This window comes from Cygnus atratus, chromosome 5, assembly GCF_013377495.2.
Source record: "Cygnus atratus isolate AKBS03 ecotype Queensland, Australia chromosome 5, CAtr_DNAZoo_HiC_assembly, whole genome shotgun sequence".
Taxonomy (NCBI): Eukaryota; Metazoa; Chordata; class Aves; order Anseriformes; family Anatidae; genus Cygnus; species Cygnus atratus.
The window spans coordinates 33,456,480-33,478,195 of record NC_066366.1 but is presented as its reverse complement, the minus strand read 5'-3'; the positions used below and the strand labels follow the sequence as shown (position 1 = coordinate 33,478,195).

General features: G+C 60.8%; 1 protein-coding gene across 4 annotated transcripts in view; it reads right to left on the bottom strand.

The window, feature by feature from the left end:
- DGKZ (diacylglycerol kinase zeta) overlaps positions 1 to 21,716 on the bottom strand; it is a 42,997-nt gene extending 21,281 nt beyond the window's left edge. The window contains exons 1-3 of one of the 4 annotated variants that reach the window (XM_050711039.1): positions 21,476 to 21,685; positions 13,518 to 13,616; positions 394 to 502 (exon numbers count right to left, since the gene is read on the bottom strand). In XM_050711039.1, coding sequence (XP_050566996.1) covers positions 394 to 502; positions 13,518 to 13,616; positions 21,476 to 21,534 — 267 coding nt within the window. In that variant the 5' untranslated portion in view covers positions 21,535 to 21,685. Of the gene's footprint in view, positions 1 to 393; positions 503 to 722; positions 1,515 to 9,721; positions 9,830 to 13,517; positions 13,617 to 20,271; positions 20,445 to 21,475 lie in introns of those variants that run through there. The other 3 variants (XM_050711038.1, XM_050711040.1, XM_035539707.2) reach the window with 3 other exon arrangements.

Sequence of the window (21,716 nt, the reverse complement as noted above, 5' to 3'; positions counted from 1 at the left end):
ACGTGAACGGTTTCTGCTCTATGACCCAAAAGTGCAGCTTAAAACCTGCCTGTCTTTGCCTGTGAAGGGGCAGGGGCTTGCTCCTGTTGCTCAGCCCCAGCCACCAGCAGACCTCAATGCCAGGAACAGAAAAGCTGAAGTGCTGTATCTATGCCATCCTCCCAGGGGACTGCCTGTGGCTGCGCAGCCTCTCCTCACAGCATCAAGGGGTGCTGCCAGCAGCACAGATGCTGGCACCAGCTGGTGGCAACGGCAGAGGCCATAAATGTGTCAAAGCTGAAGTCACCTGGGAAGCCTCAGCCTGGGAAGAGCCCGCTGCTTCCTGGCCACGAGCCCATCGCACGCAATGCCCAGCGCAACACGACGCAACTTACAACATGCAACACAACTTACGCTCCAGTCCACGGTGCTGCGGATCTGCCTCTCCGACTCGCTCCTCAGGGCTAGCGTGGGGTTTGGCTGGGCTACCATGTGCTGGAGGCTGGACTTGGCAATAGCTTTCCTGGAAGACACGGGAGGGCCGCCTATTAGCTCAGGGGAGAAGGAATGCACGCCGAAGCCCTTAGGGATGTCAAGTCCCTTGCAAAACACCCGGATTGCTTCACCAAGATGCGGTGGAGCCTGAAGCAGCCTTCCCCAGGGCACAGAGTGCCCTGCCTGTCCCTCTCGTCCCTCCCAGCCTCCCTTCCCTCTCATTGCCTCCTGAGCACCGCCATACATACAGCAGCCGGGGGCTCCAGCCGTCAGGGCAGCAGGCGGGCTCCGGTCCCAAGCACTCGGGGAAGGCGGCCCCGGCTGCCCCTGCGCACTGCTGGGCCAGCCACCACGCGCGGCCGGGGGACAGCAGCCCGGGCCGCAGGGCGTCACTGGAGAGGCGACGCTGGCTGAGGCGGCGGTAGCGGCCCGGCAGGCCGTGGGGGACCCGGCCGCAGCCGCTGTCGGTGGGCAGGCGGTGGGAGGAGGCGCGGCGCAGGCAGCGGGGGCCCCGTGACAGCAGCCCGGCCTGCAGCGGCCGCAGCCGGGGCAGCATGGTCAGCCAGCTCTCCTCAGCCCACCGCCCGCTCCGCTCCGCCCCGCCGCTCGCCACATGGCCACCGCCATCCTCCAGAGGCCAGGAGACGGAGGTGTCGGCACGCGGCGCCCCATCGCCCTCCTCTCCGTCAGGGAGGAGGCCGGCCAGCAGCACGGGGCAGCCCAGAAGTTGGGCATCGATGGCTGGCGGCCGGCCGCCACGGTGCTGCTGCACGGCGAAGCGGGGGCTGAGGCAGGGCGGCGTGGTGCTGGAGCGGCGGCGGGGGCTGCCGCGGCGGGGCAAGGGCAGGCAGGAGAGGGGCAGCGGCAGGGCGCTGGAGCCGCGGCGGCGCTGGGCCAGCGAGGCGGAGGGCAGCCCGGCCTGGGAGCGGCGGCGGGCCTTGCCGGTGGGCACGGCCACCACACTGGCATGCCGCGGCCCCGGTGGGCCCTTCCTCCCGAAATGCCTCTTAAAAAAGGTTTCCATCTCGGCCGGGTGGTGGCTGTTGACACAGAAACCAGGAGTTAAATAGGCTTCCCGCAGATCTGCGGGGCACAGCGGGGACAGGGGGCAGGAGCAGGGACACAGCGGAGAGCTGGGTGCTGCGATGCGTGGCGGGGCTGAGACCAGCACCTGCTAAAGCCACCGGGAGCAGCTGGGCCACGGGGCTCTCGCTTCCCTCGAGCTCAGAGCCAAAGCTCTTTTTAAGGCAGTCTCTACACCTATTTTCACAGCTTAGCTCAGGGAAGGAGTCTCAGAAACACCCGCTGGAGCACTCTAAGGACAAGCTCCTGCCCTGCTGCCCAGAGGACAACAGCCCCGGCACCTCTCAGCAAGGTCAGCCCTGGTCACTGCCCCCCTGCTTTTTGCTCCCCTGGTGCTGGCACTCTTGGTGTCGCAGCTGTAAGCACTCGGCACAAGCAGCAGCCCCACAGAATTTGTGGCAAATGGAAACTAAGCACGAAAGAAGGAAAACGGTCAGGCAAGTCAAAGCGGGGCAGGCACATTTAGTGGAGTCTGGCTGAGAGAGCTGGAGCAGAGGAAAGCTAGGAAAAACATCCTATCTGTCCTGCTCAAAGCTTCCCTCTCGCTTTGGAAAGAGCTTTAACAGGTCTCTTGACCTTTCCCTGCCCAGCCCTCCAAGCTTTACATCTTGCCAGGACGTGGCAGCTGTCCGTGAAAAGCACTGGGCCACAGATGGAAGCTGCTGCAGCAGTGGTTTCAGCGCTCTCAGCTTGGCATGCAAATGTTTGAGTGGGAGAGGCTGGCTGACTAGCACCAGCACTCCTGTCCTCCAGAGCTAGTGCTTCTCTTCCAGCTCTCCAGCCACCGCTTGTCTTCAGCCTCTAAACAGAGAGGATTTATTTGAGGGCAACTCAAAAAACACTGGCACCTGCAGCTTGGTAGAAGCAAACTTCTGGATCATCAATTGCTACAAAGGCAGGGGACTCGAGATTACGCAGGCATACACCAGCTGCCACCCCCACAACTCCCACCAACTTCTGTGCTGAAAAGGCTGCTCCTCTACCCTTCATGAGGGTATAGCATGTCAACCACCACTGCGCTAGGATTAGCATCTGCTGCGCTCACATCTTTCTTCCTCCCTAGTCACGCTCTTTTAGGCACTCGCTTGCAGGTCAGCAACGCTTGAAGACCGTCAGAACACCATGATCGAAACCCAACGCCCTGAGATCCATGCAAAAAGGCATTTTTTTTTCAGTCAGAAGCTTCCGTTTTTGGTAGATGCATATAAGATGGTACATACATGCTATTTTCTGGAGTTTTTGCTCAGTGCTTGTACCACAAGCAAGAGGCACATTGGACTATACCTCTGTTTCTTCGAGAAGAGTCTAAAGCAGAGTTTGTATTTTTGCAGAAGGCAAGGCTTGGTTCCATCTCGTCCAGCCTGGTTATGCAAGGAAACTTGCTCTTTAGTTTCTAGTCTCATTGCCATGTCTGTACTCAGCAATATCAGGCAAGGAGGGAAAAAAGTACAGTGATGCTCTCCAGAGGAATCTGCAGTTCAGAGAGCAGCATCAGGGAGCTAAAGCCTTGCTGAACTGAAAGCAAAACCAAAGTGCAATCTCCTCAGCAGGATTCCTCCAGTTCCATCACAGCGAGCAATGCGGGTATCTCCCTCATCTGTGGGATAGTGCAGCAAATTGCATCATCACCAACAGGTGTTAAAACTGTCTGAAGAAATGAAACATGTTAAAACAACACCAGAGAGAACTGCCTGGGTATGGCAAGCTGCAGCAAACTCTTCTTGACTGGTTTAAGTTGCTGGGGGAGATGTAATTGTCCAACTCTATCCCAAATGAGCTGAAGGGATGCTCCCTTCTGCCCCAGATATCCCACTGACATGAAGCTGGTGCAGTGGTTGCTGAGCTGCTGCTATGGGCAGGAAGATCTCTCAACACAGCTTCCTTCCTTTTCGCACCACAGTCGCATGAGGAAACTTGCTAGAACAACCTTGGCTTGACATTTAAGTTTGGTTACTAGCTGATTACAGCTCTTTTTATCTTCAGAGCTGTCAGAAAGTGGCACATGGACTCACGCTCCAGCCACCAGTGGTGAAGGTTATTGCTGGGCAGTCATCTGACAGCCCACACCAGCACCATGTGGCTGCTGAGATCTGATGGTGAAGATATCCCCTTCGCTTGCAACTGGCTTCTAGCCTGAGGTCCGAATGGTGTATCGCACGTGTCGAGAGCTGCTGCTGGCAGTGCAGATGGACTGACTGCACAGGGTGCCCAGGATTGATGTGCACCAGCTAAGCTGTGTGCAGAGCAGCTGGGGAACTGTGAACTGGGTGGAGAGGAGCCTAAGGAGAGCTGAGTGAAGGAAGCTCCTGGCCTAACACTACCAACATTTCTGTGATCTCAGAGCTTCTCTTAAGAGACTGCTTGCAGCTGAGACAGGACAGAGAGCAGCCGGTGCTTGCTGCAGCTCTGCAGGCTGCATCACTGGGCTAAGTTAGGTAAGGGGGCTGGATGGAGGCAGTCTGGCATTAGCAGGGTGGGAGGGGAAGGAAATACTGCTGCATGCACTAGGATATCAGTGCCACTTACAAGCAGCTTTTATCATTTCAATCTTCTGTGAATAAGGAAGGAGAGATCAGCTCTGGCCTGCTCATGATCTGCAATCGGAGCTTTTGGGAGTTTTTTTTTCTAACCAGACCTCTCAGAGCTCCTCAGCCTCCCATGCTCCTGCCTGGCATTGGTGGGCAGAGATGTTGCTGAAGCAGGAACATATCCCAGGGTGTGTGCTGCCCTCAAGAGCTGAGGGAGGAGGAAGTTGCTGCAGTACCCTCCCTGGGCACTCAGAGAAAGCTGCAACTTCGTACTGTAAGGACAGAACTAACTTTGGTGGCAGGATATAAATGCCTCTGGAAAGTCAAGCAGGGATGGAAGAGGAAGAACTTACATCTTGTAACTTCACTGGACTCAGAGGTAGTGGATCAGCTGACATGAAGACCCCGATCACCCAGCAGCCATCCCTCCTGTGGTGGTGGTAGCTACAAAACCCAACACGCAGACTCCTGCACCTGAACATGCAATATCCCTCAAGGCACAGGCCTATATCATGGAGAGCTTCTTGATGCTCAGGTCCATCACTCTGCTTTGCTCCAGCAGCCTCGAGTAAACCCCTAGGTACTATGCTGACCATGCCCGTGTCCTTAGACACAGAGCGATGCTGTGCAACACGTCTGCTTGGTCCTTTCTGTGTTATAATTCCTTCTGTCCCTCCAACAGTCTGGCGTCCTCCTGACGGTGCCCAGAAGCAAGAGAGATGCCAGGCTGCCCTTCCATGTTGCCAGCCGTGGCAGCCCTCTCCTGGCACAAAAGGTGGCAAGAGGACCACACTTAGGACACTCCTGGCTGCATGACCAACAAGCCTTGAGCCTTAGAGAAGTCTGGACTTGAAAAACGCCATCAGCTCCTCCAGACCTTTCAGCAAGCCTCTACTTAGTCGGCTGGAAAGCATTTTTCCCAACCACTGGGCTACAGTGAGGGAAATTAGCCCAAGCTTCACCCTGCTCCATGACGAGGGCCCGTCCTGGCTGAGTCTCTGAAGCAAGGCTTGCTGCAGCTGCTGGGCTGGTGCTGTGGCACCAGGGCTGGCAGCATGCAAACGAGAGCCCATTTCAGTTTACAGGCTGCCTTCCCCAGGCCAGGACGGCTGACTTGCACAGCTCAACCACGGGGAAGGCGTGTTATTAATAGCCACCCATGTGTGACACCGAGATCTCCTGGGCTTCTGTCTCTGTCTCCTCCCTGACAGGACACTGGAGGGACCAAGGGACAAAAGCCTGGGAGCCCACCCAGGGAGCTGCTGCTATCCCTGTCCTGCTGACACACTGCAGCTTGCCTTCAGCCTCGGTTCCCGTTGTCAGCTTGCACTCCCCCGTCCTTTCAGCCTTCCCATGTACACTGCTGTCCCCACGCTGCCTCTGCTGAGACCCTGTCCCCTTGTCCCTGCTCCCAGACATCAGCTGCTGGCCTCCCCTCTCCCTTGGGCTCCCCAGCCCTCCCTGAGGCAATGGGAAGCGTGACCTGTGTGGATAAGCCTGCTGAGAAAGGTGCCAATGCTGGATGGGAAAGGGAGCACGCTGGTCAAGATGTGGTACAGCCTGTGGTAGGGCTTTGGTTACAGCGAGGCGAGCGAGTTCCCAAACTCCGCGCAGTTTGTTTCTGCCCAAAATTTCCACTCCAGCTGTAATCTGTCCGACATCACACAAATCAGACAGAGGCAGAAGCTGCTCGAGGGGGCAAGGCCGTGAGAAAAAGGGCCTCGGGGGCCAAAAGGTCTGAGAATAATCCATGCTGAGCTCTCAGCCAGCCCCAAAGCGAGGGGCAGACATCTCCCCAGCAGCACCAGAGCAGGACGGCAGCAGCGAGCGCCTGCGGGCTGCACAAGCCCTCGGCAGTCATCGCGGCGGGGACTGCAGCGCCTGCCTCCCGTGTACGGCTCTCATTTACCGGCACCGCCAGCCTGCCTTCCTCCCATTCAGCGCCACAGCTGATGTGTGAGTGAGCGGTGCTGCACGCCCGGGCACGGCTCGTGGGACTGAGGCAGCCAGAAATATCTCCAGAACAGCGGCAGGAAGGCTCCGTCCAAACCGTGAGCCTTTCAAAGTGTTGTGAAGGGTGAACCATGGGCCTTCTATTTTCAGATTTACTCATCTCATGTAATGCAACAAGTGCCACCGCCTATACACAGCACCTCACTCCCAGGCCCCCGAGCTGCAAGACCACAGCAGGCCTGTGCTGCCACCCTCACGCTGCAGAGGAGGAGAGTACTGCCACAGCCTTAGGGTTGTGCCTCCAGGCAGCGCAATGCTGTTTTGGCCCTTGTAGGGCACTCGGAGGGGAGCCTCAAGGTCTACTGCCAGGGTTACCTGAGCATGAACTGAGAGCAGGTCACCCCAGGCAACATCTGAGGGCTTTGCTAACTCGCTCAGAAACCTGTCAGTGTCACTGGGCACGTTGGTTGGTGAAACCAAAGGTCCCAGGGCTGCTCTGACTCACAAGGGACAGGCAGCTACACCAGCTTGGCCTCTCCATGCCGTAAAGCCTGCACGTGCCACGCAGACCATGACGCCCTGCAGCCAGGTCTGCACACACACACCAGATGACAGAGCACCAGGCTGCAGACCTAGCACAGAGGCTGCCGATCACCCGCCCCGAGCACACGGCCTAGCAAAAAGCAAAATTCGCAGCCTCCTGCTCCCACACTACAAGCCTCTGCTCCGCGACCTCGCAGCAGTGCCAGCGCAGGGACCTGCTCTAAATACCCACAAAGTGTGGCACCGAAAGGTAATGGGATCCCTGCGGAGGATGGCTAGATAGAAAACTCACCCACACGCTTTATTTCAGGAGACTGGAATTTTGTGGGACAGCCCAGATACCCCAGCTGGCAGCGAGGGCTCAGTGAAAGGGCACCAGGTCAGCGCCCCTCCTGACTTCTGCTGCCTCGGGCAGATTACCACGCAGTACACATGAGGACGAGACTAGGCTTTGCAGGCAGCCACTACTGATTTTAATCCCCCACCATTTTTAGCCTTTTGGGCAGCTCAGTTAGGAGCCGGGGATGCCAACCAGCTGATTCTGCCACCATCAAGCTCAGCAAGTAGGTTAAAGCAGGACCCTCGGTGCTTCCCTCTGGCCCTGTCAAAGGGAAGAGGACACTCGTCTGTCAGACCCCAGTAGTTCCCATCTTGTCTCATCACACACCAACACATTTCCCAACTGCCAGAAGGAAAAAAGTCACTGAACAACCCCTTCTTGCATTCCCCTCCTACAGCAGTCCTTCTCAACACGCATCCCAGCCACGACCCACCCCTGTCCCTGCACACGCTGATCCTCTCCGCCAGCACCTCGCTTCACTGTGTCACGGGAGCCCAATTTTGGCTACGAGGTAAGTGTCTGTGTGCACTGAGCCTGCTATATCTCGTGTCCCTGTTGGCTCTCCCGCATGGGGCAGGGTCTCGGAGCTCACAGCTGCCTCGCATGGGGCGGCTGCAAGGAAGCAAGGAAATGCTGCGGCTTTGCAGTTTCTCATAGGAAGCTTGTCCAAGGGGCAAAGCAACATTGAAGGAACTACCCAAGCCCACACAGGGATTTGAACACAGTCCCCACCGCTTGGCCGGGCCTTGACCAAAATAAGGCAAAAGGGACCGGCTGTCCCGGAAAAAAAGGACCTCCTGCCCGGCCCTTCATGAGAAAATGTTTTCAAGGTGAGGCTTCCTGGGAAGAGCAGGGTCTGGGAGCAGAAGGGCCTCATGCTTTTTTTTACAGTTCTTGGCATAATCCCACCTCCATCCTGCCTCTCTCCAAGCTCTGGTCCCACTGCCCCTTCGCTGCCTTTTCAGCACAAACCAGGCCAACCTCGAGCCCCTCTGGTGTGACACGCAACCCTTCAGGGCACGGCGTGACACAACCCTCACCTTCCTTGCTCCTCCGTTCCCAAACCCAGCCAGCACCCCAAGGCTCGCAGCACTGGGAGGGTTTCACAGCACGGTGCTCGGCACTGCTCCTGTGTGGTCCCGCTGCCATATGCAGCGTGCCTCAGGCTCGATTTAAGGCACGCCTGCCAGGCTAGCTCAGCCCCTCCACTTATGCTTCATAAAGTCAAGAGTTTGCCAGCCCTAAGGCTCAGAGTAATGTTCCCATTACAACAATGTGATTTCCTTCCCAAAATCCATGGAAGATGGAGTTTTGTCTTAATTTAAACTAAAGCTGTCTCCTTGGCGGCTCCTGGGCTGAGTCTGCACATTCATATCCCTTGACAACTTTCCACCATCATAACATTACGAAGTTTATTTGCCACTACACTAAACAACCTGCCTCCTGGTTATCAAGAAATTGGACAGCGCTGATTTATACAAGCCACTGCTGTGTTTGTTTGCTGTGCCAAGAGCCAAGCGTCTGGACCGGCAGCCTGGGATAGCGAATTATCCATGACGAAATGCAGAGGGTGAGCAAACATCAGCACACAGGGGCCAGGCGAGAGCAGGGGATGGGGCAGCAGCAGTCCGTGCAGTTTCTATTTTGGTCGCATCAGCATCACCCGCGACCCAGGCTGGGACGGATATTAAAGAGTTCCTTGTCTCCCAAAGCTCCCTTTGGAGAGCAGCGAAGCAGCGGTGGGTCGGGCAGGCTGGCTCTGGCAATTTTGGGAGCGCAGGAAGGGCCAGGCTCTGCTTCCTGCAGCAGACACCCGCTGTCCCCCCCCAGAGCTGATCCCCTCCTTTGGTATACACAGCTCTGTGCCTCACGTAGAGGAGGGACCCGAGGGAGATGCTATTTAAAGGGAGGCCAGTCCCGCGGTCCAGCTGCCTGAGCCCGGCTCCCCAGCATGTGGGAAGCTGGGGGAAACTCCCCAGCGTGGAGCCAGCCTGGGCAGGGGATCATGGCAGCATCCCGTGGGAAGAGGCAGGGAAAAAAGCACAGAGAAAAAGCTCCAGTGTGAGGGATGCAGAGCTCAGGCAGCGATGCCTGGGGCTGGGGGGCCACAAAGACCTCCCAAGGGAGCCTCAGGCCCTCAGCTACAGGCACAGAAACACAGAGACAGGCAGGACACCAGCCTGCAGCAGGGAGCGGAAGGTCATCCTACCACCCCCAGCAAAAGCAGCGGGTGCCACCAGCACCAGGGGAGATGCCAGGAGCCCAGAAGGCAGCCGCTCCCCCCAGAACTATTCTGGGACAAAGCAGCTGGCACAGGCTGGCCCCCTACACCACTCTCTGCATGCCACAGGTTTCCCCCTGCTCTTCCCCTCTGCCCTCCACGTGCCGCACAGGCTGGCAGGACACAGCCCGTGCCTACCAGCAAGCAGAGCGTGCGGCTGGAAACCCACCTCTGGCAGGGGAGGCAGCAGCCAAGTGCCGCGAAGTGCCACAGTGCTGGGTTTCCCAAAGCCCCCGTGCCAGCCCCAGGGACCGCTCATAGCCCACGGGACAGCTGCGGCTCGATCCAGCCTCCAGGAGCCAGCACAGTGAGGGTTTAGGGGCTGACTTGGGGGTCTGCTCCCCCCGACCCTACCCGGTGTGGTGGGACACGGCACCTGCTCAGACCAAACCCACCAGCTACGGCTCCGTCCCCTGGTCCCCTCCCTTCCCCCACCGAGCACAAATGAAAGCAGGAAAACACAGGGACGAGGAGGAGGAGAGGAAAGAAGGGCAGAGCGCGGGGAAAAGCCTCTGTGACCTGATCCGGAACGGAGCTGAGGTCCCTGCAGGTGATGAGCGGGCGGCAGCGGCCGAGGAGCAGCGGCGGGCCAGCCCTCTGCGACCAAGTCCTAGTTTGGCGAGCGAGCGCTCCGCTGCTCCCTCCGCCTCCTCCCCGCGCTGCAAACCCTGACAGCGCTCGTTAAAATAACCGACTGCACTTCCTCTGCGAGCAGCCCCAGGCAGGCTTGCCCCGAGAGAGAGAGAGACACACGCAGAAGGGGCCCAGAAAGAGACGGGAACCCCTGGCACCGAGCCACTCACACCCTTGGTGCCTGCAGACAGCCCAAAGCAGTTCTCCCCCCGGCAAAAGCATCCCACGTCCCAAAACCACGCGCCCCGCTTTCAGTCGGTGCTGAAGCACAAGGACCAAACCTGATGATGTGCGGTAATAGCCTCCTCCCAGCCCGCTCACAGTGCGGAGAGAGGCGCTGTGCCTACCCCAGCGCAGGAGACCCCTGCGGGGAGCTGCCTGGCCTCTGGGAAAGGACCGTGCTTCGGTACCTGGGTCTGGGCACCCACACGGCGCCAGCCCTGGTTTGATCCTGCGGAGCACACTGTGCCAGGTGGGTGCCGGAGCAGCGTGCTCCCCTCGGGCACAAGCACCTGAAGGTGACACGGCAAGGTGATGTCTCCTCAGCCTTTCACAACCAAACCACTTCTGCAAACGTGGGATGCAACTGCTTCCCTCGAAGCAACGAGGGGAGGATTACGGGGTGGGCGATTCTCTCCCACCTCCTTGGGCCATCGTTAAAAATAAAGGGTTTTGCACAGCCCGAGGAGCAGGCAGCCTTCAGGAGCATGTCACCTCCCCTTGCTGTAGCGAGGGGCCCTGGTGCAGGGACTGCACCGGCAGCTGCCTCCCTCCGAGATGCCCCGAAGGAAGGAGTCACCAGCCGCGGCCGGTGCAGAAGCGAGCGCTGGTGACCAGATCGGGCAGCCGCGCAGGCGGCCGCGGTGAGTCACCGCAGGGCCCTGCAGCTGGGACCTCATCCCTTCACACCCGGCCTCCTCCCGGCTGCTCGCTCCCCCTGCGTACGTCACGGCTAAAATTAGAGCCGGAGCTCTTTCTGTGCGCCTGTGTGCGAGCGTGCGTGCGCTTGGACCGTGCCCGGCGCTCCTTGGGGAGCGCAGAGAGAAGACGGTAAAACGATAACAACAAAACGTCAACGGAGAGCGCTGCCAGAGCAGCAGAGGCAGGCAGGGCCGGCTGCCTTCCCGCGGCAGCGCTGCCGATGGGTATCTCAGAAGCCATTCACAGGAAACCATAAACCAGAGGGGAGCCAGGCCCCATGGCTGAGCCACCGCCACCGCGCTGTCACGCAGGTGGACTGGGCAGCCTCTGCAAGGCGGCGGGAGAGGACATGTAGGCAAAACTCATCCCTGCCGGTGCTGCGTAGGGACTGTTTCGGCTCTGCTCTCAGGCTGCTGGCAGGGAAGGCAGCTGGAGACACCGGGGCAGGCAGCAGGAAGCATCTGCGTGCCGAGCCCCGGCTCTGCTCTCTCCCCGCTCAAACCCGGCAGGCGCTGCAGGCCGGCGCGCTCTGCCCTCTCCTCGCACCAGGCCGCTTCCTTCCTCCTCCCTCCCCACAGCCAGCAGCTCCAGCTCTGCCCGCACACCCCGCAGGGACAGGGACGGCTGCCACCAGCGGGTCCCCGCGTCCTGGCAGCCCCAGTGGCTGCGGTGCAGGTTGCGACCCCGGCTGAGGGAGAAGAGGGTCCTGAGGGGCCCTGGGAGCAGAGTCCTGAGCTATCCTGTTAACATCTGCTTGCTGGGACTGGCTGAGTGTTTTTGTGGTGTATTTATCAAAGAGGAAATTAAAATGGTGATAGGGCTAGCTGTCCATCCAGTGCAAACAAACACAGATCCCCACACAACCCCGAGCCCAGCTTCCCAAGCAAGGTGGCCGGCTTCCAGTGGGATAAGGGACCCCAGCCCAGCCACTGCAGGTACCTGCGGGAAAGGAGCAGGGCCCGAAACCAGGGGCAGGGCTTAGCACCTCTGAGAAATCAGGTCCCTGCACGGGGCCTGAGGCTGGGGCAGGAAAGGCACCTCCAGCTTCTGCGTCCCCAGCCGTCACTGTGACCCCATGACTAAGCTGCGACTCACACCCCAAAGGGTGCTTGTTGGTTTAACTGTGACCTTGTTGCTGATATCACATCCAATCTCTGGTGTCTCTTTTTCACCTTGTGGCAGTGAGTTACACAGTCTTTTTCTCCCCCTCTGATGTACAGATTGAAGTGACTCTAAAAAGAGTCACTGCTAAACCTACCACTTTTTGATTTTGCTAAAGGTCAGCTTGTCCCCATTACAAATGGAAGGGCACGAAGAGAAGCTGGGTTTTTTCCTCCGCACTTTTTGCTCTGATTGCCTTCCGCCTATCTGCCCTCACGTGTGCTTCCTTTTCTTCTGTTCCCTCACCCCATATCCCCTTGCCGGCCACTTGCTGCACTCCGAGGGGCTCTCTCCCTGCACTCTGCTTTGTGGAGCAGATCCTGGGTGAAGAGGCACCACTGGTTGGGAGCACATTGCCCTTTTGGACACGGGCTAGCACTTGAGCTCAGGCTGGTAGGGCAGGGCTGCCTCACTCTGTCACCCTTTCTCTGTTCCTCATGCGCTCCAGCACTGACCTTAACCCTAAGAAAAGGGAGGCACTGTGTGGACTGCACGAGAGGTGCTCTGACAGCTCCCTTGTACAAAGGGGGAGAGAAAAACCATCAGAAGCAAGGAGACCAGGCCCGCGGAAGGGCCATCCCATGGCACCCAGCCCAAGCAAGCCCCAAGGAAAGTGCTGGCACTGTCTGGGGAGCTCTTCCCTCCCCGGCATCCCTCCAGCGCGCAGCACAGAAGAGCGACCATGCCCTCTGGTGTTCAACCCGCAGCACTCTGGGCCTCTCCAAACCCCATCCGCCTCCAGCGTGCAGAGCTAACCGACAAGCATGCTGGTGTTACCCGCAGCATCTCCACCCACGGGGCTCCCAGGCGGCACCAAGGCACGAGACTTTTGTATCTGTAAGGTCTGGTGAGCTGGAGACCACTGCAATCAGAGATAGCATGCTGGGTGACAAGCAGGAAACCCGGAGAGGTCCAGGACATTGTGTGGGTGGGTGATACCCCAAGGAGCTGTGTAACAGAAGGCAGGAAGCAGGGCAGCCAAGGCCTTACCGGGCTGATGTGCTGCTCCACAAGGGCTCTGGTATGAGGAGCCTGAGATCGGGACCTGCCCCTGTCTCCACACCTCCTTGGGAACACTCCTCAGCCCCCAGCAGCACGGTTAGTCTAGGTGTTAGCTCTCACACAATAACTACACCCCTGCAGTCACGATTACCTCTCTGGTTTCCCACCACGGCAGGCATGCTCAGCCCTACCAAACATCAGGCTGCTTCACCCCATTCGGCTAAACCACCCTCTTGGTGTTGCCATTTTAGGTCTTTAAAGTGCTCGGCTTGCGCAGGGCCTGGGTGCTACAGCCCTCATGCCCACGACAGCCAGGCCATGGAGGAGGAAGCCCTTGGCATGCCTTCAACCCGAACACCAGCAGGACGGGGCCGCCACGTTAGCAGAGGGAAGTCTGGCAGCGAGCTGCCCTCTAGCACAAGGTTAGTGACACACGCAGCAGGCAGCAGCCTGGCTTTTGGTGGCCTTGGTTAGTGCAGACACAAGAGGGTGACGCGGGGTGAGACGCGGGTGGGAGGGAGGAGAGCTCTCGAGCAGCGACGTCGGAGCAGCTGCTGGAACTGCGCAGTCTGCGCAAGCCAATAAAAATGCCACATACTTATACACCGCCGGCCGGTGCTTTATCCTCCTGGATCCCCATCGGCCGGGCTGGCTGCCCTGGAGACAAGGGAAGACACCTTTGTGGGGCAGGTGGATTCTAGGGACACAAAGAAAGTGGTCAGCAAGCCCTCCCCATAAACGCCTCCGGCCGCCCGGCGACTTTGCTTCCCCGGCACCATCCCTCCTCCTCCCTGCACGCTCTCCCCACAGCCTCGGGGTCTGCAGCCGAGGTGGCAGCACCTGTGTCACCTCCCCTGCTGCCAGCCACGGAGATCTTGCAGGCACCGTGCCTCCGGAGACCTTGCAGTCAGCCAGCAAACACCAAGCACCACGCTCCGGCTGCTGGGACGCAAAAATCCAGCCCAGTCCAGAGTCACCTCAACCCCAGGGCCAAAACAAACACGGCGAGAGCCACCCACAGCCTGCTGCCAAAGAACCGCCGCTCGCACCCGGAGGGCTGGACGTGCTTCCCTCCCTCCTCTTCCTCCTCCTCTTCTCCAGCCCCCGCACCAGCCCGGCTCCCGGCAGCCTTTGCCTCGACTGCCAGGCCCGGGCATGGATTTGAATTTCAGATGAATTATGAAGGCACTCAACGAACCTCACATGAAGGAGCATTGTTCGAACAGGGCAGGGCAGCTTGCCTGCTCCGAAACCTGCGGCCCCTGCACGCAGGCGGCGAGCCCTGCCGGCGGGGACAGGAGGTGCCGGGAGCAGCACAGGCAGTCCCCGAGCTGCCACCAGCCCGGGGCCAAGCGGTTCGTGACACAGCACAGAGGGGCAGGACTTTCTTCAGACCCCTCTGACCCCTTCTGCCACCACCTCTGCCTCCTCTGACATCCAGGGGACGGCAAAACTGGCCGGTGGGTGATGAGAAGATCCAGGGGGCCCTTGCTGGAGGTCTCTGACCAGGCACCTCCTGTCCCTGCTGGCTCTGTGTCCCCCTTCCCCGTCGTGGGGAGCTGCTGAGCAGGGCCAGGCGTGCACACAGCCGCAGCGGTGGTGGCTGCAGAGCTCTGCCTGGCCTCATGGCTCTGATCTCGGTTGCGTGGTGCACCCTCAGCAGCCAAATTTGAAACAGCCACAGCTTTAAGGAGGTCAGAGCGGTGTGCGCCTTCAGCAGGACACGCTCCTTGGCAGACAGCCCTCAGAAAACCTCCGACATCACTGAATCCATCACTGAAGGGACCCCCTATTCCCCACACGGAGCCCGGCCTCCCCACCTCACCTCCCCCAGGCTATCCCCTACGCCAGCGGCCGCCCCATCCCCATCCCACGGGATGGCTCCAGCTCCTCTGTACCACAGCAGGCACACAGGAACCCCGCCAGCAGATCTGCTGCTTAATCTCCCCATCTGCCAGCCTCTAACAGGCACAAAATCCCTGTGGAAAACACCCCCACCACACTTCAGCTGCCCGCCGCCAGCGCACCCCACCCCACGCGATGCTCCCTTGCGTGGTGACCTCGGGTTTTTTGCGGTAAGAGGCTTAGTGCTGAATCTGAGCGGCTCCCGGCCGGGGCCAGGGACAGCGAGGCAGGACGAGATAGGGATAATCTGATGGAGGGGGAACTTTCGCATGGAGGGGCCGGCACATGGATGCTGCACGGCCCCCGCTGCCTCTCTGCAAGGCCGGGCTGGCTGCGGGCTGTGCCAGCAGCTCAGGACCAGCCGCTGTCAGGCTTGGGTGCTCCTGCCCCATGAATTTCCATCCTCCCCACGCCTTCGAGCCCTGCCTGGACTGCAGGTGGGAGCCCAGGGGCTGGGAAGCAGGCAGGGAGGAGGCTCCCCACGGACTCTGCCCCAGACCCACACCTGGGCTGCCAACGACAAGCGAGAGATGGGCTGCACCAGCACCCACGTTTCCTGTGGGAGCCGAGCTGCGCCAAAACGAGGGGAAAACCCTTTGCAACGCGCCTTTTTGTTAGCTTCTCTGACTTCCTGGGACAGAAAACCAGTGGGTCCACGTGACTTTCTGCAAAGCCACAGCGTATTTTGGAGCCCGAGACTGCTCCTGCCCCACAAAGCTGCAGCTAGCAAGCACGGGGAGGGAGACGGGGCGAGGTGAACAGCCAGGTGCCGTTCCCCCACCCCAATGCCACGTGCCTGCCCTGTCCCCTGCTACCGCCGGTCCCCGCCAGGTCAGGAGGGCTCCTCAGGGACCAGAGGTGCTCGGCTCAGCTCCCCAGGCCCTGGATCACCGGGGAAAGCCGTGAGACAGACAAAGCTCGGGTGGGCTGTTCCCAGGCACGGAGGTAGAAACTGAAACCAGAAGCCCAGCCCAGACAGCACGACCTGCCCGGCAGGCAGGAGGCCCGTCACTGTCTGGGATACCAGAAGACATCCTCCGCGTGAGCAGGAAGCACCCGTCCCCTGTGTGATGAGGACAGGGCTGGCTGCTCACTACAAAGTTATCCCCTCCAGGCACCAAGGCCTGAATCGTGGGCTGGAGGAGAGCGAGGCTGGATGCACCACGGGCCTGACGCAGGACAGAGGGCTCCGTGCCCCTTACGCAGCTCGCCTGGCCAGCGCGGCCTCGTTGCATGCCCTGGTGGAGTTTCACCACCTGCCTAACGCCCTGACGTGGAGGAGAGAAAAGCCTCTCTTGTTCCCAGCTCCCAGAGAGAGACTGCAGCTGCTGCCATGCCTGCATGAGTTTCGACAGAAACACGAGGACAGGGGACTGTGCTTTTGTAATACTGGAGAGCTGGCCCGGGGAAAGCTCCCGGGCTCAGGATCACCAAGACAGAGGCACTTATTCCCGCAGAGCTTGGTGCCAGCTCCAGAACCAGCAGGACAGGTTTCGGTATTTCCACACCCTGCCCATGACCCCAAGCAGGTCCTGCATCCGAGCCCTACATCAAAAAGCCTCTTGCAGAAGCACCTCACCTCCTGCCAGCCCCCAGTCTCTCTGAAAAGGAGGGTTTATGATCCCGAGGATCAAGGAGCCCAAGCATCAGCTCGCAGCCTTAGCTCCGCTTCTGAACTCAGCACCTCAAAATCAGCACCCGTTTGTGGCACCAAGCAAGAGCGTGGCTGAGAGCTAACTTGTGAGCTTCAGCTCCTGGGCTCACCTGGGAAACAGAAACCAGAGCTCCAAGGAGAGCGGAGCTGGAAGTTACATTTAAGTTACAGAAGTTACAGGCCCGCTGTCCTCCGTCCACCCCATCCCTCAGCCCCTCGATGAGATGACACGCTTTCTCGGAAGGCACACTCCAGCTCCTAAGCAGCTTAGGGGTCCTGCCACCTTCTCCAGCTCTGGCACACTGCGCTCTGGAGGGCAGCTGGAGCTCGCCTTGGCGCCGGAGAGCGGCCAGCTGCGAGGAGGGAGCGAGCCGGCGAGATCCCAGCCTCCACCAGCAGCGCACCAACGCACCCCACCAACACGTGCCGCAGGTGCTGCAGGAGGAGCGTTTGGGGACTCCTGCGGTGCCGGGACCCCCCGCCCGCCCATCACCTGCGAGCAGCACGAGGCTGGAGGAGCGGGGAGCTGGAGGCTTCCCAGGCAGATCGAGATCTGCATGTGCGGAGGAGGAGGAGGCATCCTCTCGCTTGCTCAACAGCCAGTTGGCAGCGAGGCGCTTGGTGAAAAAGCCTGTCCCGAGGTAAGCTCTGCTCTGGCCCTGGCGGCGTGCTGATTTTAAAGCTCGCCAACCTCGCTGCTGCCACAGTCGCCTGGTTTTCCCTCGCAGCACCTGGGATTTAGCCCACGGCTGCGCAAGGGGAAAGCACACACAAAGCCCTGCGTCCCACAGCCGCTGCTCTGGGGCCCAGGCTCGCCGCTCAGGCAGCTCAGCGGCAAAGGGCCGGTGAGTTCAAGGGGACACGGAGGTGCCACCAGCACGGTGGGCAGGGGGAAGGCAGGGGGGCAGCCAGAGCTCCCACGGGCACTTCTCCCCCAGCTTTCACACGGGCGTCAGCATCGAGCAGAGAGACGAGCGCCGTCCCAGAAAGGTGTAGGCGAGCGCTCAGCTCAGTTTCTCGAGTGCCGTTTACCCGCACGCTGTGCCACCCACAGACCTTCCCCTGCGATGGCACGCATCCCCCCGGCTTTCAGCTCTCAGCTGCAGTCCCACGCTCCCCTCCCCGCGGGGCTGCGCCTGCGGGCTGTGCTGCTGGCAGCCCCGCTGCGCCAGGCCTCTCCATCACGCTGGAGGGGAACACGGTGAGGGTCCCAAACCTTGCGGGGAAACCCACGCGAGTGGCTCGCCTCTCCAGCATGGGGCAGAGCAGGAGAGGGGTTGCCCCCCCAGCACTCGCACGGTACTCCCTCCCCTTCACAGCTGGAAGGGGTACACCACGCTGTTCACTTACACCACAAGAAACAGGGCACCTGGGAAGGAAATTTAATCCTAACCACCTATTATCTGATCAGCTCCAATCTCTTTATCAGCCCAATTAAAAGAATTACCCATCTGTGGCCCGGATGCACGTATTGTGCACTTGTCTCTGTCAGCTCTGGAGCCAATTACTCCACCCTCCTTTAAGGCAATTACAAGGCACAGAAATAAGTCCGCTTGCAGCACACAGGAGGCTAATGTGCCGTAGCTTCAGGGAGAACTTGGGGTCTCACCCCTCTTCTGCTTAAAAACCTCTCAGGATTCATCTGCAGTGAGATGCCCACGAAGCCCTGCGTGCCAGCCCCGAGGACAGATGGGCTCCGGGGGTGTCAGAGGAGGCAAGAAGCATTTGGTGCTGGTGCAGTCTCCTGTTTCTTGGATCCTCATCTGTGAAGGTGTGCCTCCTGCTGTTACTGCAACTGGCCTGAGCAACCGACGGTCTCAGAGGAACCAAAGAGCCGAGCAGCATGTGCCCAGCTCAGGAGATCTCTCTCCTTGCAGCCAGAGCTCTCCAGATGCAAGGCTTCATCTCCCCGTGCAAAGTTTCCTTTCCACTTTTTTCCTGGCCAAACAGACTCTGGCTAAACTCCAGAATCCAAGGGGGTGCAGATTTCTTCACCAATCGCTGTTTGAAAGCGTTTCACGGATGAGTACTGACTGTACTTCTCCAAAACAAAGGAGAATAAGCACCTTACCCCGCACTTCCCTCTGACGAAGTGGAACTCGGTGCCACCTTCTGCTCTGCCATTGAGGTGGGCACAAATTCGGCAGCTCTCAGCAGCTCCCAGCCAATTCTCCTCCATGCCTTCAGCCCACTCTCTCCACCCACAGGTGCGTGCGGGGGTTTCTTCCTTCCTCACGGCCTTTGGGAATTTCTTCTTCCTCCCCTACAGCTTTTCACAGCTCTGAGTGCTGTATTTAGCATCCAGGGGGAACCAAGTTCCTCCATCAGTGGAAGGAGAGCAAGAGACATATCCAAGCACTGAACAATTCGAGGGGCATCTCAAGGCACTCTGCAGGGCGTGCTGGCCTGGGCAGGTCTGCACTTCCTGCCTGTTCCATGCATCTGCACCACACAAACCATCCACACATGGAGAATTTCCCCACTGTACTCAAAAATAATGGCTTGCTCAGGGACACGTGAACCCCCGGGAGCCAGAGACACCTTCTAATACTGGGGAAAGGACAGAAACTGCAAGAAGCTCCACGTGGCCACTGCCGATAGCTCTGAAACCAGAGCAGAGGAAAGCAGCTCTCGCTCTGGGGTGGAGTGACCTTGCAAACCCTTCACTCCCAGCTCCCGTGTGGCTTCGCACGGTGTGCTGTGCAGGCTGGCAGCGGGACCCTTCCCCTCTGTATAGCACCTGTGAAATCATGCTGGGAGCACTGCCTAGTGCTTCTCCCCCCCCGTACGAAAAGGTGCTGACAAGCTGCAGCAAGTCAGCGGAGGGCCACCAAGACGGCTGGGGCAGGTTGGACTAGATGGCCTCCAGAGGTCCCTTCATATCTAAACTAACCTAGTTTTTACACATCTGATGTGCAGGCACCCCTACACTTACATGGGTCGAACATCCCAAAAATCAGGTGAATATCAGGATCCCGGGGAGGAAGCCGTGGCGGGCACCTTGAGGACACCTGGTCAGGGTGCGTGAGCAAGCCCAGAGCAGGGCAGCCGAGGTCCCTAAGCCCCTTGGGAGCAGCACAGGACTCACACAGCCATGTGTTCACACTCACAGAGTCCTCGCTGTTGCAGGACTGCCGAAATCATAGCTGGAGCACGAAGCACATGCATGGGGATGGGGACAAGTGGTGCTGAGCGTATGGAAACAAATCCTCCAGACACGAGTCTCTGACTTCTCCAGGAAGGAGGCTGGGGTCAGTGAGGGCAACGCTTCCCAACTTCCCATTATTCATGCCAACAGTTCAAAAGGAGAAAAACGCAAACTCATCTTCCTCCATCACCACGCTGCGTCCCGCACCCTTGGGCGGCTTCATCACACCTCCGCCAGTCGCCTGCTCTGGGTCAGCACCTCTCCGGAGCCCGGCGCCACAACGGAGAGACGAAGGCGGCTGCCGAAAACTCCCGGGAGGCTGACGGAGGCTGCCTGGAGGTCCTCCAGGAGAGCCCGAGAGCCGCTGCCCCCCCTCGGGCACCCTCAGCGGGGTGCGCCCTGGGGCTCCCCACGCACCCCGGGGCATCGCCTTCCCGCAGCACCCGCACCACAGGTGCCCAGCCTCGGTGGCGGCGGCCACCTCCGGGCAGAGCCGGGCTGCACCGCCGCTGGGGCTGCTCCCCGTGCCCCCCCTGCCCCCCGGGGCTCCGCGGGGCAGCCGCTGCCCGGAGCCCCCTTCCCCGCCCCAAGCAGGCCCCGGGGCGCTGCGGGCGGAGCGGGAGCCGTGCCCGGGCCGCTGCTCACCTGCGCCCGAAGAGCTTGAGGCCGGTGAAGCGCTTGTTGCTGTGCCGGCGGCCCGGCGGCGGCGGCCCCCGCTCGGGCTCGGCGCCGCCCGACGCCCCGGCGGCGGAGGAAGAGGAGGAGGAGGAGGAGGAGGAAGGCGAGCCGCCGGGCGGCGGGGGCCCGGCCGCCTCCATGGCCGGGCTGGGGGCTCGGCGCCGCCGCTACCGGCCCGCCGCCCCGCGCCGCGGCTCCATGCGAGGGGAGGGAAGGGACGGCGGAGGGCGGGCGGCAGGCAGGGGAGGAGGCAGGGAGGGAGGCGGCGCTGCCGCCCGCCCCGCCGGGCCCGGAGCCGGGCAGGAAGTACCGGGGGCCGAGCCGGGCCGCCAGCGCCCCCTGCCGCCGCCCGGGCACCGGGCACCGGGCACCGGGCACCGGGCACCGGGCACCGGGCACCGGGCACCGGGCACCGGGCACCGGGCGCCCGCCGCCGCCCCGCCGGGTGTCAGCCGCAGCGGGTGCCCCGCCAGGCCCCGGGGGCCCTCCCTCGTCCCGGCTCGCTGCCGGCTCAGGAAGCCGAGTGTCAGCCCCGCCGCCGCCTCCGCGCTCGGGAAGAGGCCCGGAGCCTCCCGCGTCCTCCCATTGTTCGCCCGCTGGCGCTGGCCCCGCGGCATGGGACGGGGACGGGGATGGGGCCCTGCCCGCAGGCCGGGGTGCTGCCCGCGGGGCGCCTTCACCTCCTGTGCCAGGTGGCGAGAGCGGCGGCCTTCAGTGCTCCTTTGCATGGCAAATGAGCCATGGAGCTTGTGTTGAGCAGGGCACGGAGCCCACACCGAAACCTGGCTCTTGGGGGGGCTGCCAGGGCAGGGCCCCTGCTGCCAGCACGGTGCGGCACGTGCTGAGCCCCCGGCCCCGCGCTGGGCATGTGCCCCTCAAGCAGGAACCCTCGTGGGAGAGCATGCAGGGTGCAGATGGGGGCTTCAAATCACCCCTGGTCACAGAGGGGAAGGCAATGGGCTCGCGTCGGCAGAGCCCACGCATGCGGCCCGCCGGCATCCCCGCTGGCGAGGCTGCGCACGCCCAGCCCTGGCACCGGGAGAAGAGGAGGGGACAGCAGGCGAGGAGCCAGGAGAGCCCAGAGGAACCTTTCCCCCTCCCCAAAGCGCGGGTTGCCAGCACTCAGCCCCCCGGAGCACGAGCAGGCGGCGTGCCCCGTCTCGGCGGGTACCTCATGGTGGTGGCCCCTGCGGGGCTCTGAGGAACGTCCCACGAGCGGTGCCGCCACATCTGCCGCAGCACGAGCTGATGCTGCTCAGCCAGCCCAGGGTTCACTCTCGCTCTTCCTCCCCCGGCGGCTGTTTTCCGGAGTCATCCCGAGGGCAGGTCCCTGGCAGGGCTCCGCCGCCTGGTCGCGGTGGCGTGGGCCCCGGCTTTGTTTGCACCCTCCACCTGGTTCCTCTCTCTGCACT